The sequence below is a fragment of the Oryzias melastigma genome, linkage group LG2 (genome assembly GCF_002922805.2).
Source record: "Oryzias melastigma strain HK-1 linkage group LG2, ASM292280v2, whole genome shotgun sequence".
NCBI classification, from domain to species: Eukaryota; Metazoa; Chordata; class Actinopteri; order Beloniformes; family Adrianichthyidae; genus Oryzias; species Oryzias melastigma.
Genome location: NC_050513.1, coordinates 16,048,354 through 16,063,014, shown reverse-complemented (window position 1 = coordinate 16,063,014; position 14,661 = coordinate 16,048,354). Strand labels below are relative to the sequence as shown.

Genomic DNA, 14,661 nt, shown 5'->3' with positions numbered 1-14,661 from the left:
ATACATTTTACAGTATGTGAACTGTATCAGATTTATAAGAATATCTTTAAAACATATATATTATGAATGTATTTCTAAAAATGAATGTGTAAACCATGTAAACTCAAAACTGAACTGAATCCAGTTGAAATTTAGTGGCTCGAAAGAATAATACATTTAAAAAAAAATTGTAATTAAATGGATTCTGGAAATTATTGGCGATACCCAGCCCTACTGTGAGTGATATTAAAAAGTTGATTGTCGGAGCTGAGAAATGAGCCAGTGGAGAAAAACAGTAAGAAAATAAAAGTAAAAGTGAAGTTAGGATGGATGATGGTCCGACGAACAGAGTTATCCAAAATGGTGAGTGATAGTGACTTAGGGTGCATTTAGACAATTTAGGATTTTTTTCAGTTTTTAGGCTATTTTGGAGTTTAGCTAACATGTCAGCTGCATACTAGCTATTTTGGCTAACTATGGCATTTTTTCAATTTTTTAGGCTAATTTGGCATTTAGCTAATATTTTAGCTGGCTATCAGCTTCAGCGTTTTCAGCTATCAGCTCCAACATTTTTAGCTATCAATTTCAGCATCTTCAGCAGCCAAATTTAGCTTACACCATTCACACTTATCGCAGGTAATGCTATATATCTAGTTTTTAATTAGTTTAAAGCTAATGATAGTTAAGATGTGTGCTTTACATCCAGTTTGCACATGATCCAATTAGTCGAATAATCGGAATAAATAATCGCCGATTAGTCAGGTATTAAAATAATCGTTTGTGGCAGCACTAAACACTACTTAATCAGAGTCCCGGTCAGGTCAAAGTTTGATCTGGTTTAACCTTCAACAGTCCTCAATAGTCCTGGATTTTGTACGTAGAGGCTAAAAACTGTCGTAGTTAAATACAATTTTTGAAGCCCAAAACAAGCATTTACGCATGTTTACATAGACTTTCATCGGAAGTGGCTCTTTGAACATCCACACAGATAGTTTAATTTTAGATTTTTGAAATAATTAGAACTAAAAATAACTTTTTACTGCTCTTTAATAATAGATTTTGGCATAATTTCTGCAAAAACAAATAAATCGAACACATTCAAAGCAAAAGTTGCTCCGGCACTAAAGTCTCTTAAGCGCCTGGAAACTTCTTGAAGAAACCCTCAGCTTTGATCACTTTAAAGATTACTTTGAAAGAAGAAATGGGGTTCAGAGAGAGGAAGAAGAGGAAGTGGAGAGGCTGAGCGCGCTCCGTCTGACCGCCGGGACTCTGTGGGAACTCTAATTATTATCAGCAGAGGGACAAAGTTTGCTCACGGCTTTGTTCAAATATTGAAAACGACCATGTCACCGCACATGCCAGCTCCACATGAAGAACTGTCCTACATTGGTATTCTCCTATGAACAATTAATGTTAGATTTCTTCATCATGGCAGGCCACCAAGTTCTCCATTAAAGAGAAGAACTGTCACTGGATCTCTGGCTCTATTTACATTTCAAAAGTGGGCCGTCACTCCACATCCATGTCAGCCCGCGAGCCACGCCGCCGTCCTCTGAGCCGCCCTTTTTTTTCCCCCTTTCGCGGCTTCTATACTCTGGAGGTAAGAACCAGGTCTTTTAACCTCATTATGCTGTGCTTTCATCACTCGTTCGCTGACATCTTTTAAACATGCGCACGTCTCTGTGTCATCCTCACCTCCACTTCACGGGACCCCCGTCATTAAAAAACACACCTCTGCAGGTCAGGTGGACTGTGCAGATACTCTCCAACAAATGCTGTCTTTGTAGTTTTTGGTTTTCCAAACTTTTCCTGCTGTCGAAACAAACCAAAAGAACTTCTCTTTTTCTTTACTTTTAGGAAGTTTCTATCCATCACTGAGCCTTTTCTGCTAACAAAAAACTCTAGATCTATCGTTTTTATTGGGGATATTGTCCTGGCTGTTTCAGATACACTTTATTTTTTACAGTCATAGTCAGTAAATGTTGCATGTATAATCCATTTTTGTTAGGGATACATGTAGTTCATTACAGATCCCTGGCAATGGAAAGCTTATGATTTTTCTACACATTCTCATTTCCAACTCGTCATATATGGACGCCTCTGCGCCACTTTTGGGTGTCCCCAACTTGTCGTTTTTTGGTTATCGATGGTGCGGTAGGGTGCCGATAGTGCGGGGTTAGGGTACCGGTTTGTATCCTGAGGGTTGGGGACCCCTGATTAGCATATGTGTCTTTTTCCTGTCTGTGGCCCAGTAATAAGTGGCCCTTGGACTGGTACTAGTTTGCAGCTTGGAGGTCGGGGACCCCTGATCTACAGGGAACAGCCAGTACATAAAAAAAAAAAAAAACGAGTTGGGGACACCCAAAACATCAAAAAGGGACGCGGACGGGGCCCGAACCATACGTCAATACACGATGAGTTTTTTTGTTTTTAATGGCCGATGTTATCTTGGGCTGGTAGCACATTGAAGCAACTCTATGACGAATGCGACTTGTTCAACACGTTACCTTAGTAAATCTTTTGTATGTCAAAATCAGCTGATTCACGTTGATCGAGTAAGTCAAAAAGTTCAGGCGTCACCAGCGACATCTCAGGTGTTAAAGGGTTTAAGGGACTTTCTTAATTTCTGATAGTAAAGTTTTTAGAAATATCGTAATCTAATAACGTTGTACAACTTTTAAGTTGATGGTTTTTGTGAAATTGCTATGGCGTATTAGCTTAACATTTGCCTATTAAAGTGATTATATTCTTTTTTGCAAATTCACAATAAAAGAGAAAATTTTTTATTTAATTTTCATTTTATAAAATTATTTGGCTATCAAAAAAAAACCTTTTTCCAACGTGATTTTCGGTGAACTGTCATTGAAGTCCCACTCCAATCATATTTTTATCTATTGTAAAAGCATTTCTAGTGCTCTTTAAATTATGATTATGCCATTTTAGTCAAGTTTTTTGTTTTAATTATTGTTTTCTTGGACATAGTTTCTGCAGAGCTGCAGAAGTTCATTAGAAGAGAGCTTAGCAGAGCTATCCCGCCCACACTTCCTCTCCCCGTTGGAAAGAGCTCTAAGCAGGGAGCTTGTGACAGTAGTCAGAGTACTACATCTCCCAGCAGCCCCAGCACACACAACCCAGATGCCGCTCAGCTGACTCTCATCTGCTAATCACCAACAGGACACTTAAGCATACAATACTTTGTGCGAAGTATTGTTTGTGCCACCCTGCCTGCATTACTGAGCATTTCTATCTGATCTTCTGTTTCTGACCCTGCTTCATCTCTGGTTGCTTGCCGCCTGCCCTGACCCTTGCCTGGACTCTCAATACTCTACTCTCTTCTTGGATTCTCCCATGCTCCTGATTGACCTCTGAATGTCTGACTATGATTTAGCTTTGTGGACTTTTAGCTACACTTAGTTCCTGTCTGAACTAATAAACCTGCTGCACGTAGAACCAGCTGTCTGCCCGTTTATTCAGCGTATTTTCTACGTCTTTATCAAGTGGCATTTTTTTCGTCCGCTTCTGATTTAAAACGATTTGAATAAAGTAAAAATAAAAAAAATAAAAATACAATTTTGATCTTGAGTGTCTCTATATATGTCCTCCATCACGAGAAAAATGCTACAAGAACTTGTTAAAAACACAAAAACTACAATTTTATTGGAGTAAGTCTTTAAAATAAAGAATTCTCCCATCAAAAACTAACTGAACAAAGTTTATTTCCTGACAAAAACCCAAGAATTAAAGAATCCAATACATGGATTTGAGGAATTGATTGATTGGATATTGATAAATTTGTTTTCTCAAATCCAACTCTGTTGTTAAGAAAAGTGACAGCAAACTTCGCTTCTTTTTGTTAGCAGGAAGCCCTCAGTCCTGCACTGCGACTGTTTGCAGCTCTGCTAAAGTGTGTTTTGTTCAATAAAAGTTGACAGCGGCACTCCCCCAGTCGAAGTGAACTCCAGCGGTTCTTTCTGATCTGCTGCTGCTCCCCTTCTTTTGGCTCAATTTCCAGCTTTGTCTCTTCTTTATCAATTAATGAGAGTTTCTTTATGATGGCAGGCCACCAAGCCCTTCATGAATGAGTAAAATTGTCATTAAATCACACATTTTATTTGCATTTCAAAGACGGCCCATGCGCTTGCATCTTTGTCAATCTCGACACCGCTGGCCCCGACCACGTTTTTTTTTTTTTTTAGTACTCTGGAGGTAAGAACAAGGTCTTTGAGCCTCATTATGCGCAGCTTTCATCACTCGTTCTCTGACATCTTTAAAACATGGATCCTCTCTTTCTGCCAGCCCGGGCCGCTGCTACTTCTCATTTAGATCAACAACACAAACACCTGCTCCCACCTGCTCGGACCCCCCGTCTCCTCTCCTGTCATGTTTTCTGCTCGTCATCGTTTACGGGCTTCAACTGTACACAAAGAGCCCGACCCTCAGAGGAGCTGAATTAATGCTCCTCCCTCTCAGGACGCTCTCTGTTTAGGATTCCTGTCAGACTCCTACTGTAAAGTCACCTCTGACCGCTTCAGGTTCCTTATAAGGTCCGAGGAGAACCGCGGGCTCCCAGGACGGAGCCTCATCTTTGATATGTATATTTTATCCGTCCTTCTCGCTCTCCTCTTTTGCGCCCCACTGAGATCGCAGCTGCAGAAAGTTTCCAGGAGGACTTTACCTCGAGTTTCAGACGGAGAGGGTTTCTTCGGGAGGTCGGCGAAGCCGCCGCCTCCGCCGCTGTCCATTTTGTCCTTTTTGGCGGCCGATCTCGGCGGAGAGGTCTCCATGTCTGAGGACGAGATCTGCGAGAGAGGAGCGACACAAAGGAGAGCTGTTAGAGCCGATCCGAGTGGAGGACACTCAGATGGAGAGGAGGATGCTTTCGAGACGCACTCTGGAGGTACTCAGACGCTCAAGAGCGTTCTTGAAGGACAATATCAGGGGTGATCTGAGAGCCAAAACGCAGAAGCAACAAGAACGCAGGCTCGTCCTTACGTCAAAGGTCTGACAAAGTCACACAAATACACATCCGACTAAATAAAAGGCTTAAAAAAGGAGAATGGATGTTTTAATTTGAAGGTTCTTATTCTCTGTTTGCTTTATTTTGACGATTACAGCTCAAAATCTCTGCAGCTTTCAAATGTTTAAACCTCTTTTGGTGCAGTTTATGTAAATGGCGTACCAACTTTGTTTAACAGTAAAAAAAATAATAATCTAACAAGTGTTCCTCGCTCCCTGCTCTCAATCTTCAAGTCTCCTCCACCTCATTTGGTAACCATAACAACAGCAGTTGGGATGCAAGTTTTCGGCTGATTGGATTACAATCTGAATTAAAAATTAGGTGTATTTAACTTTAAAGTCAGAATGTTGCAGTGTTTGTAAACAAAAGTAGTCTGTTTAAAGCCCCACCCCAATGAAAATGTGGGTTTTATGGCATTTTTCTCGCATTGTATTGTACATATGTACAGAAATCTAAGTTAAAAATTGTATTCTTTATTCAAATCATTATGAATCAGGAGCAGACGAAAAAATGCGAAAAAGCTTGTAGGTGTGACGAACAAGTTACTACGGCAAGCCACAAGCTCCGTTCTTGTAGACAAAAGGATCCATCCATGTACATCTTTATGTTCCTCATCTGATAAGTAATGAACTAAGAGACTGATTTTCAATCGCCATCTTCTCTGCCCTCAAACTGCACCAGTAATGTTATGTTGGTGGTGTGAGGGGCTGTAAACTAGCAGATGGGCATGTTAACAGAGGGATGATGGGAAATGGGGGCAGGCTTACTCTACGCAAATAGTTCCGCCCACAACTCAAGAGGCGTTTCCTACAAACAACATGTCCTGGAAAACTATACTGATTGGATAATTGGAGTAAAACTTTTAAATGTTCATATTTAGTCTCAAGAAGTTTTCAGTTAGTATACTTCCAAAACTACGTACATGGTCCATGGTATAATTGCTATATTTACAAAGTATACTTCAAAAAATACTTCAAATGTGCAATTTTTTCACTAAGGGTTATCTTAAAAACATTCCAGAAAGTACTACCTGAATAGCGGGGAAAGGTTTTTATCCACTTCTATTTCTGCAACTCTCAAAAATGAGTGGAAAATCTGTCGATGAAGATTCAGTAAACCCAAGTTTCTATTGGTCTTTTCAGCTTCTTCATTATCTGGAAGTTGTATCAGGAAAGCATTTCCGCTGACTCAAAGATAAATGCTTCCTTGTCTGAGACATCGAAGCGCTTGCCTTCATCAGAGGGCTCCTGGCTGTAAATCTCCACTCCTCCACGTGGAGCCGGATTGGCAAAAAGCCTGCTGGCACCGGCCCTTCCTGCTGGAATCTGAGCGATAATCTGCAGGCGCTGGGCAAACATGTCAGAGGATTTGTGCTAAACGAAGGCTTGCTGGGTAGTTTTTTTTCTGTCTTCCTGTGAACTCCCGCCTTTCACAGCTCAATCTGTTTCGCTGGCAGCCGAGGGGACGTGGGGGTCGGCACGAGGGCTCTCTGGGGTTAAAGGGGACGGAGAATAAGGAGGCGGGGGCCTTAGCTTGCATGTCATCAAAGTTTATTTGACTATTGACCTTTCCAGAGCTTCATTCAGAGCAGCTTTGGGCTTTGAGCGGTTAGAACAATACTACTTTATCTTCAAAGCTGCAATGGAAATGAAGAGGACTCTTTAGCCAGCTTCCATGCGGGTAAACTCCTTTAAAGATAAAGCTCTCCTAGCTAACCAGACACATCAGGCATGTGTTAAGTCTATAAATATGACAGTATTATTCCTCAAAAGGGTTATTTGTGAATAAAAATGACTAAAACAAAGCAAATATCGTCTAATTTGACTATCAAAACCAATAAGAACCTTTTAGTTGAGGCTAATATTTGTTACTTTTCTCAGTTTGGTCAAAAACTTATGACTATAACAAGCAAATCTAAAGCATTTAAAAAAGACTATTTAAGTCAAGATCATCTACAGCAGGGGTGTCAAACTCAATCACACAGGGGCCCAAAATCCAAAACACACCTTAGATTAAGGGCCGGACAGGATAAACATTTATGGAACAATCTAAAACTACATTTTTAAATGCTGTAAGCTGAATTTGGAAGCTGAAGATGCTGAAATTGATAGCTGAAAACACTGAAGGTGATATCCAGCTAAAATATTAGCCAAATGCCAAATTAGCCAAAAAAAAAAACATAAAAAAAACTTAAGTTAGCCAAAACGGCTAGCATGTAGCTCAAAAAGTAGCATAACTCCAAAAACAGCCTAAAAAATGAAAAAAAACCCTCAATTAGCCAAAACAGCTTGCATGTCACCTAAATATTAGCTAACTCCAAAACAGACCAAAAAGGCCAAATTAGCCAAAACAGGTAGGATGCAGCTGAAATATTAGCTATATGCCAAAATAGGCTAAAAAAAGAGGGTAACTTAGCCAAAACAGCTAGCATGTAGCTGAAATATTAGCTAAATAACAAAATAGCCTTAAAAAAACTTTGTAAAAAAAAAAAAAGCCTAGATTAGCCAAAATAGCTAGCATGAAGCCTAAATATTAGCTTAACTCCAAAACAGCCTAAGAAAATCCTAAATTAGTCCAATCAAGTAGCTGAAATATTAGCTAAATGCCAAAATTGCCTTAAAAACCTTTTTTTAAAGCCTAAATTAGACAAAACAGCTAGCATGTAGCTGAAATATTAGCTAAACTACAAAACAGCCTAAAAAAATCCCAAATTAGCCAAAACAGGTAGGATGTCGCTGAAATTTTAGCTAAATGCCAGAATAACCTTAAAAACTATTTTAATGAAGCCTAAATTAGCCAAAACAGCTAGCATGTAGCCTAAATATTAGGTAAGATCATAAAATGTCTAAGAAATACCTAAATTAGCCAAAAAGCTATGATTAAGCCGAATTATTTGCTAAATGCTAAAATAGCCAAAATACTCTTTTTAATAAAAGCCTAAATTAGCCAAAACAGCTAGCATGTTGCTGAAACATTAGCCAAGATCAAAAACAGCCTAAAAAACATCTTAGTAAATGCCAAAATAATAAAAAAAAACGTAACTTTTTAACATAATTATGAATAATAAAAAGGCAAGAATATTTTTCCAGAATAAATCAACTTTAAATAACTTTCATCATTTTACTCTCTATAAAAATATACTAGTTAGAAATAAGTGCAAGATAACATCAGGCCATTAATAACACTAAAATAAAATGATCTGGAGGGCCGGATCCGGCCCCCGGGCCTTGACTTTGACACGTGATCTAAAGCCACCAAGATCAATTCTTAAATTACCGCGCTCAAAATACACAAAATAATCAAGTCACTTAGTGGTTTTACAAGCTCCACTTGTGTCCCTATGGATTCTTGTGTGAGCCCCGCCCCCTCCTAGAACGACACGCACAGACAGTTGTAGGTCGCGGTTTGATGAACCCCCGGTTCATTGTAAACGGTGGAACTCGGTTTACGGCCCCGCTAACAAAGCAGACTTTGAGTGACGGCTCAGCCTGGAGGTGTCTTTATTGCCGCGGATGAATCGGCGTAACAGGTGTGAGGGGACAGGAGCGCTCGCGGAGCCCCCCCACACCCACCGCCACTGCCGCACAAACACATACAAAAGCCCCCCCCCCCTCAGCTGAGGTGATGTATGAGGCACATAATGGGAGGCTTTCACGCTCGCACTCCTCTGATCTGTCATTATTAGTCAGGCTTAACATTTGCTGCTCTCACGTTGGCAGCGCTGGTTGCTGTTTGAAGCTCAATAACAGTCAAACTGCTGTGAATGTGCTGATCAGCTCTGAGCCTTCAAACAGATGTGGGACAGCAATGGTCGGATTTACTCTAGAAAACACGTTTAAAGAACTGCCTGTCCCGTTGTCCCCAAATCAATTCCATCAGTTTAGCACATAAAAGTTTGAAAGTATCTTATTACATCAGTTCCTGAAGGTAGTTTTGGAGCCTTGTTAAGTTGTCATGTTATGTTTCAGAGGATACTATAAATATATCCTCTCATATGGCCCCAAACACACCAAACTGGTTAGTTTTAGGGCGTATCCAGACTGGACACATAATAGTGTCAGAGTTTGTTTCGCCAGATAATCCATACAACTTTTTTAGCCTGAATGCACCTAAGCGGGGGCTGCACGGTGGCGCAAGTGGTTAGCGCTCTCGCCTCACAGCGAGAAGGCCCCGGTTCAAATCCCGGCTGGGACCTTTCTGTGTGGAGTTTGCATGTTCTCCTCGTGCATGCGTGGGTTTTCACCGGGGACTCCGGCTTCCTCCCACCGTCCAAAAAACATGCTTCATAGGTTAATTGGTAACTCTGAATTGCCCCTAGGTGTGAATGTGGGAGTGAATGGGTGTGTGATTGCGGCCCTGAGACAGACTGGCGACCTGTCCAGGGTGTACCCCACCTTCGCCCTTCAGTAGCCGGGATAGGCTCCGGCACCCCCGCGACCCCGAAAGGGACAAAGCGGTCAGGAAGATGGATGGATGGATGGCACCTAAGCGGACTCTGGTCCAGGACATGGAACCGCTCTCTGACCCATCTTTAGAGGTGGTCTCGGTTTGTTTCCAATCAGTTCACTCTAAGTTTCCCATCAAAGTGCAGGATTTTCATTATTCTATCTTTATATTCATGGCCTTTCACAGTCTTGCTGTTTCATGATTTTTTTTCAGTTTAATTTTGCACAATTCATTTTTTTTACCACACTATGTTCTGCGCTCTGATTGGATGTTGATCAGTATCATTCATGATGTGTGACCTGTACAGAATGAATTAAAGCAGGGGTGTCAAACTCAATCACATAAGGGGCCAAAATCCAAAACCCACCTTAGGTTGAGGGCCAAACAGGATAAACATTTATTGAACACACTAAAACTAAATTTTTTAAACTTTAGAACCATAACTTTTTAAAATCATGAACTGGATATATAGAATTGCCTGCAATAATGCTAGTGTAAATGCTATTTGGCTGCTGAAGATGCTAGTGCTGATAGCTGAAGGTGCTGAAATTGATAGCTAAAAACGCTGAAGCTGATAGCTGAAAAATGCTGAAGATGATAGCTGAAAATGCTAAAGCTGATAGCTAAAAATGGTGAAGATGATAGCTGAAAATGCTGAAGATGATAGCTGAAAACGCTGAAGATGATAGCTGAAAACGTTGAAGCTGATAGCTGAAAAAGGCTGAAGATGATAGCTGAAAATGCTGAAGATGATAGCTGAAAACGCTGAAGATGATAGCTGAAAATGCTAAAGATGATAGCTGAAAATGCTGAAGCTGATAGCCAGCTAAAATATTACCTAAATGCTAAATTAGCCCCAAAAAATAACATTTAGCTGAAAAAATAGCTAAACTTCAAAATATCCTAAAAAACTGAAAAAAGCCTAAATGTGCCAAAATAGCTAGCATGAAACTGAAATATTAGCTTAACTCCAAAACACGTCTGTAAATGACAAAATCCTCCAAAAAATGTAAAAACGTAACTTTTGAAAATAATTCTGAACAATAAAAAGGCAGGAATATTATTCCAGAATAAATCAGCTTAAACCTTAAAGAACTTTCAGTATCTTACTCTCCATAAAAAATAAATGTTGTCAAAATTATACAAGTTAGAAATAAGCGCAAGATAACATCGGGCCATTAATAAAAATTTAATAAAATGATCTGGAGGGCCGGATCCGGCCCCCGGGCCTTGACTTTGACACATGTCCATTAAGGTGTAATACAATAAGGAGTTTTATAGCCTTAAAGCATCTATATTCCTACTTCACAGATTTCACCTTTTATTATTTGTGGAGGGTGATCCCCTTAATAAACATGAAGAACACTGAAGTTAACTTACACACAACCTCAGGCTCTGTTGAGCGATTGTTTTAGTGTCACATATTATTTATTTTTTATTACATGTTGTATAAAATGCATTATTTTAATTCTGCGTGTCCTTTTGAAGGCACCCCAGTCTTGTGACGTCCTTTTTTTATAACAGTAAAACAGGATCACATAACTATGCATAACTATAAAATGAGGCAACTAAATGGGTGGGATTATATAAATTTGCTTATTCCCAATTCTTTACAAGCAATCAATCAAACTCTACTAGACTTTAGTTTATATTTACTATATTTAATGAATCAAATGTGACATAAGTGTGTCTTTGTTTGTTTTCTGCTTTACAATCATTGCATTCAATTAATTCTGTAACGAGTTGGAAACATTTGTGTGTTTTGTCCTGTATTTTTCACAGTCTATTCTTTAAATAAACCAAATAAATCAATCAACCAAAACTACGAGAGATAAAGTTGGAAAACTGATGGGTTATTGCAGTTGAAATTGTGAAAGTTAGTTTTAATTCAGTCTAATTCATGTAGTTGTAATGTTTTAACAAAATAATTACAGTGGTACCTTGATATGGTGCAGTTCACCGGTGTTTATAGATTTTTTTTCAGCAAAACTTTGCAAGTTTTTATTAATAGTTCACCATGTTCTGCATCTTTATTGGTTGTTGACCTTGTCAATCAATTTCTGTGTCTCTTGTAGCTACAGAATGTGTTCAAAAGTGTTTATAATTTGATAATACTAGACTGATTTTTCTGAGAAGGTTTAAACTTTGAGAGTTTAAACAAGAGAGAAAAGTGTGAAAATGTTCATGCCTGTCTAAGAAAATTGTAGAAAGTGTGTAGTGAGGAGTTAGATTTCACCAATCGCAGGTTATCTATAGAACATACCCCCCTCGATAAATGAGGGAAAACTGTTCTACACTTGTATTCATTGAGTCAAATAATATTTTTACAAATTTTTGGTCTTTAGATGCTAAAAACTATACCATTCTGGTATGTCTTTAGGATGGACGTTTAACTAAAGTAGCATTTTTCCCATGAAAAACGTCTCTTAACCCTTTAACACCGTTGCTCCAGAGTTTATGTCCTTTGATTTACCGTAACTTTTTAATTGTTAATGCGAAATTCCAGCAGATTCTACTGGAATTTCATTCATCGTATTAACAATTGAAAGGTTATATATAGTATGTTAAAGATTGTTTGTTGTTTAGGCGTCACTGGTGACTTCTCAAGTGTTAAAGGGTTAACTCTGTAATTAGCACGCTTCTTTTGTTGGTTTTTTTGCATCTCTGCTGTATAAATTCAAATAAACATATAATTTAAAAGGGCCTAAAATCACAAAGAAGGTTTGGAGCAGAGGTTTCGCTCGTAGGAGGGCCTAAGTACCGGGTGAGCTGGTCAACAGTTCAGTCAGTCAGTGGTGTAATTAACCGCGGCCTCCCACCGTTGACTGTAGGCCTCTTTCAAAAAAGACACACAAAGCCTCATTTGAGTGTAACTGCCGACAAAGAGAGCCCTACAATAAGGTTATTTAAGGGAACAACAAGTGGAGAGCGACCCCCCCCCCCTCCCCCCCCTCTTTCTGCAGAGTCATTGTATGGAAGTCAGTCACTGTTTGTTCATCGTGTTTCACTGAAGTCACTCCATCTCTTCCTTCCATCACTCTCACCGATTCATCAAAGCCTTCGTTTGCATGAAAAAGGAAAGCAGTTACAGGGTTATTTTTTGAGAATAAATGTCAAAAATGTGTCTTTTCTTAGGAGATACTGCGAGTAAAAATGAAGCCTCTAGAGGGGAATAAATGAGTTGGGGTGGGGGGAAGGTAGGCCCACTTAAGGATATGTATTATTCCGGATTCACACGTTCCAGAAATCAAAGGCGGCGAGACGGTGTTCCCCGTGTCGCCAAAACAAATGCGCCGGCGCTCCAGGTGTACACTCATACAGTTGGGCCGGAGCGTCGCCGGCAGCCGCGTCCCGCTGAATTATGGGAGCAGCTCTTGTCAAGCAAACAAATGAGTCTGTCTGAACTCAAAAGGTCACGGCACAGCAGAGTAAAATCACAGTCAATTCCTCGCCGCGGCACCCCTTTCCAAGGGCCACTTGCTGGAATTTATGGTTGGGGCCCTGCACCTATTCTCCTTTGAATAATAGCTATCCCATAAAAGAAGCCCGGGTCGGTGGCAAGTCTAAAATAGAAAGCAGCCCAGACTGAAGGAGGGCTTGTTTATTGTGTGAGGCGGGAAAATGGAGGCTAACGGTGACATCTGAATTTATACCAACCTGTTCCTCTTAACTTTAGGTGGAGCAATGAGACCCCAAATCCTTCATCTGGGAGCTAAAAACAGGAATCCTCGTGAGAGAGCTGATGAAAACTCCGGAGGACTGATGGAGCGGAGGGCAAATTTCACACCCTCCAGCCTGGATGTCCAATATCCTGTGGCTGATCTCCCTTTTGGCCCCGGCAACAGCAAACAGATGTGCCAGTCGGGTTCAGAGGAGGATCCGGCTTGGCTGCTTGACCCGAGAAAACGAGCCGCCTCCCACCTGAGAGGCTCCACAGACCCTGACCCCGCTTTTGAGGTAAAGCTTCCTGCCAAGCTCGTGTGGCCGTGGGGAGGAATTCCTAGCATGCCTCACGTGAGAAGAAAAACCACGTTTCGCAGGCTGAAAGTCTGACTCACCTTCAAACAGAAACTACTCTTTTTTTGCTCCTTCAGAACACACTGAAAACGTAAAAATGTCTGGTAATTAGATTTGTTTCTGAGCCACAGTTGTGCCAACACATCACAAAATACAAGTTTGTTATGGGTTAACTTAGGAGTCATCCTGCTTTAATCTAATCCTCCAGTGTTTCTGCAGCTAAATGATACAAAAACTGATGAAGTTGGAACATGCTTTCAGACATGAATACTGACTTTCCCAATTAAAATCTATCTTGTTTCAAGCTGTTTTGTGCGTCTCTAAAACTAATCTTTGGGGTTGGGACTGTCTAAGACAGAGGGGCCCCCAGACAAATCGGAAGGATCATGTTCTCTACTCTTGCAGTAGGAGTGACCAGCAAAATCCTCCCACTAACATCCAAATTCAACAGAACTCAAGTTTGTCCAATTAAAACAAACAAAAAACACGTATTTACCCCAAAACTGCAGATTGATTGGCCTAAAATATTGGACAAAACCCCCATTATGATAATATACTTTGTCCTATAAATCTATGACCTAGTCTTCATCTAGATATGAGTTAAAAGTTTGGAGTTTTTCAGAGAATCACCATCTAAAAGTGGTCTACTTTTTGGCATGTTGCTCTTGAAGAACCAAATAATCCAGATATTAACATTTTTTTGGTAAAACTTTATAATAAGATTCCTTTACATTCTTATCAACAAACATTAATAATGCGTTTATAGGATGTTTATAAGACATTTATTAGCACAATAAGCCGAATTAGGTTCATTAACATCTAAGGTGAGACCATTGTCTACAAAGGTCATAATGACAAATGTATTAACAATCTTTGTCAACATTATACTGAGTGTTTTGCAGCGCCTCTTCTAAAGTGTCACTAATTTTTTGTTCAGAAATTTGCTAGTGATATTGATACTCTTAATGCTAGAAGTACGAGTATTTAGGGAAAGTAGGCATTATGATACTGGACACTTATATGAGTATTGCTGGAGTATGGCCTACGATAGGTGAACTCTGTAGGATTACAGATGTTTTAAGGCTGTAGAACCCTTCAGTACACACTTTCTACACTTTTCTTAGACAAACATGAACCTTTTTTTTACACTTTCAAACTCCTAAAGTTCTAACCTTCATAGAAATGAGAACAAAGATCTGATC

At 39.8% G+C, this 14,661-nt stretch overlaps 1 protein-coding gene and 1 long non-coding RNA gene across 3 annotated transcripts in view; one reads left to right on the top strand and one right to left on the bottom strand.

The window, feature by feature from the left end:
- LOC118599571 overlaps positions 1-13,763 on the top strand; it is an 81,491-nt gene extending 67,728 nt beyond the window's left edge. Inside the window, exons 2-3 of one of the 2 annotated variants that reach the window (XR_004948976.1) lie at positions 1,415-1,579; positions 13,119-13,763. This is a non-coding gene — a long non-coding RNA (uncharacterized LOC118599571). Of the gene's footprint in view, positions 1-1,149; positions 1,580-13,118 lie in introns of those variants that run through there. The other variant, XR_004948975.1, reaches the window with a different exon arrangement.
- The window catches only part of LOC112156737 (zinc finger protein GLI2), an 83,848-nt gene that overhangs the window by 62,157 nt on the left and 7,030 nt on the right, over positions 1-14,661 (bottom strand). Inside the window, exon 2 of the mRNA XM_024289058.2 lies at positions 4,655-4,778. Within this exon, the coding sequence (XP_024144826.1) occupies positions 4,655-4,763 (109 nt within the window). The 5' untranslated portion in view covers positions 4,764-4,778. The remainder of the gene's footprint in view (positions 1-4,654; positions 4,779-14,661) is intronic.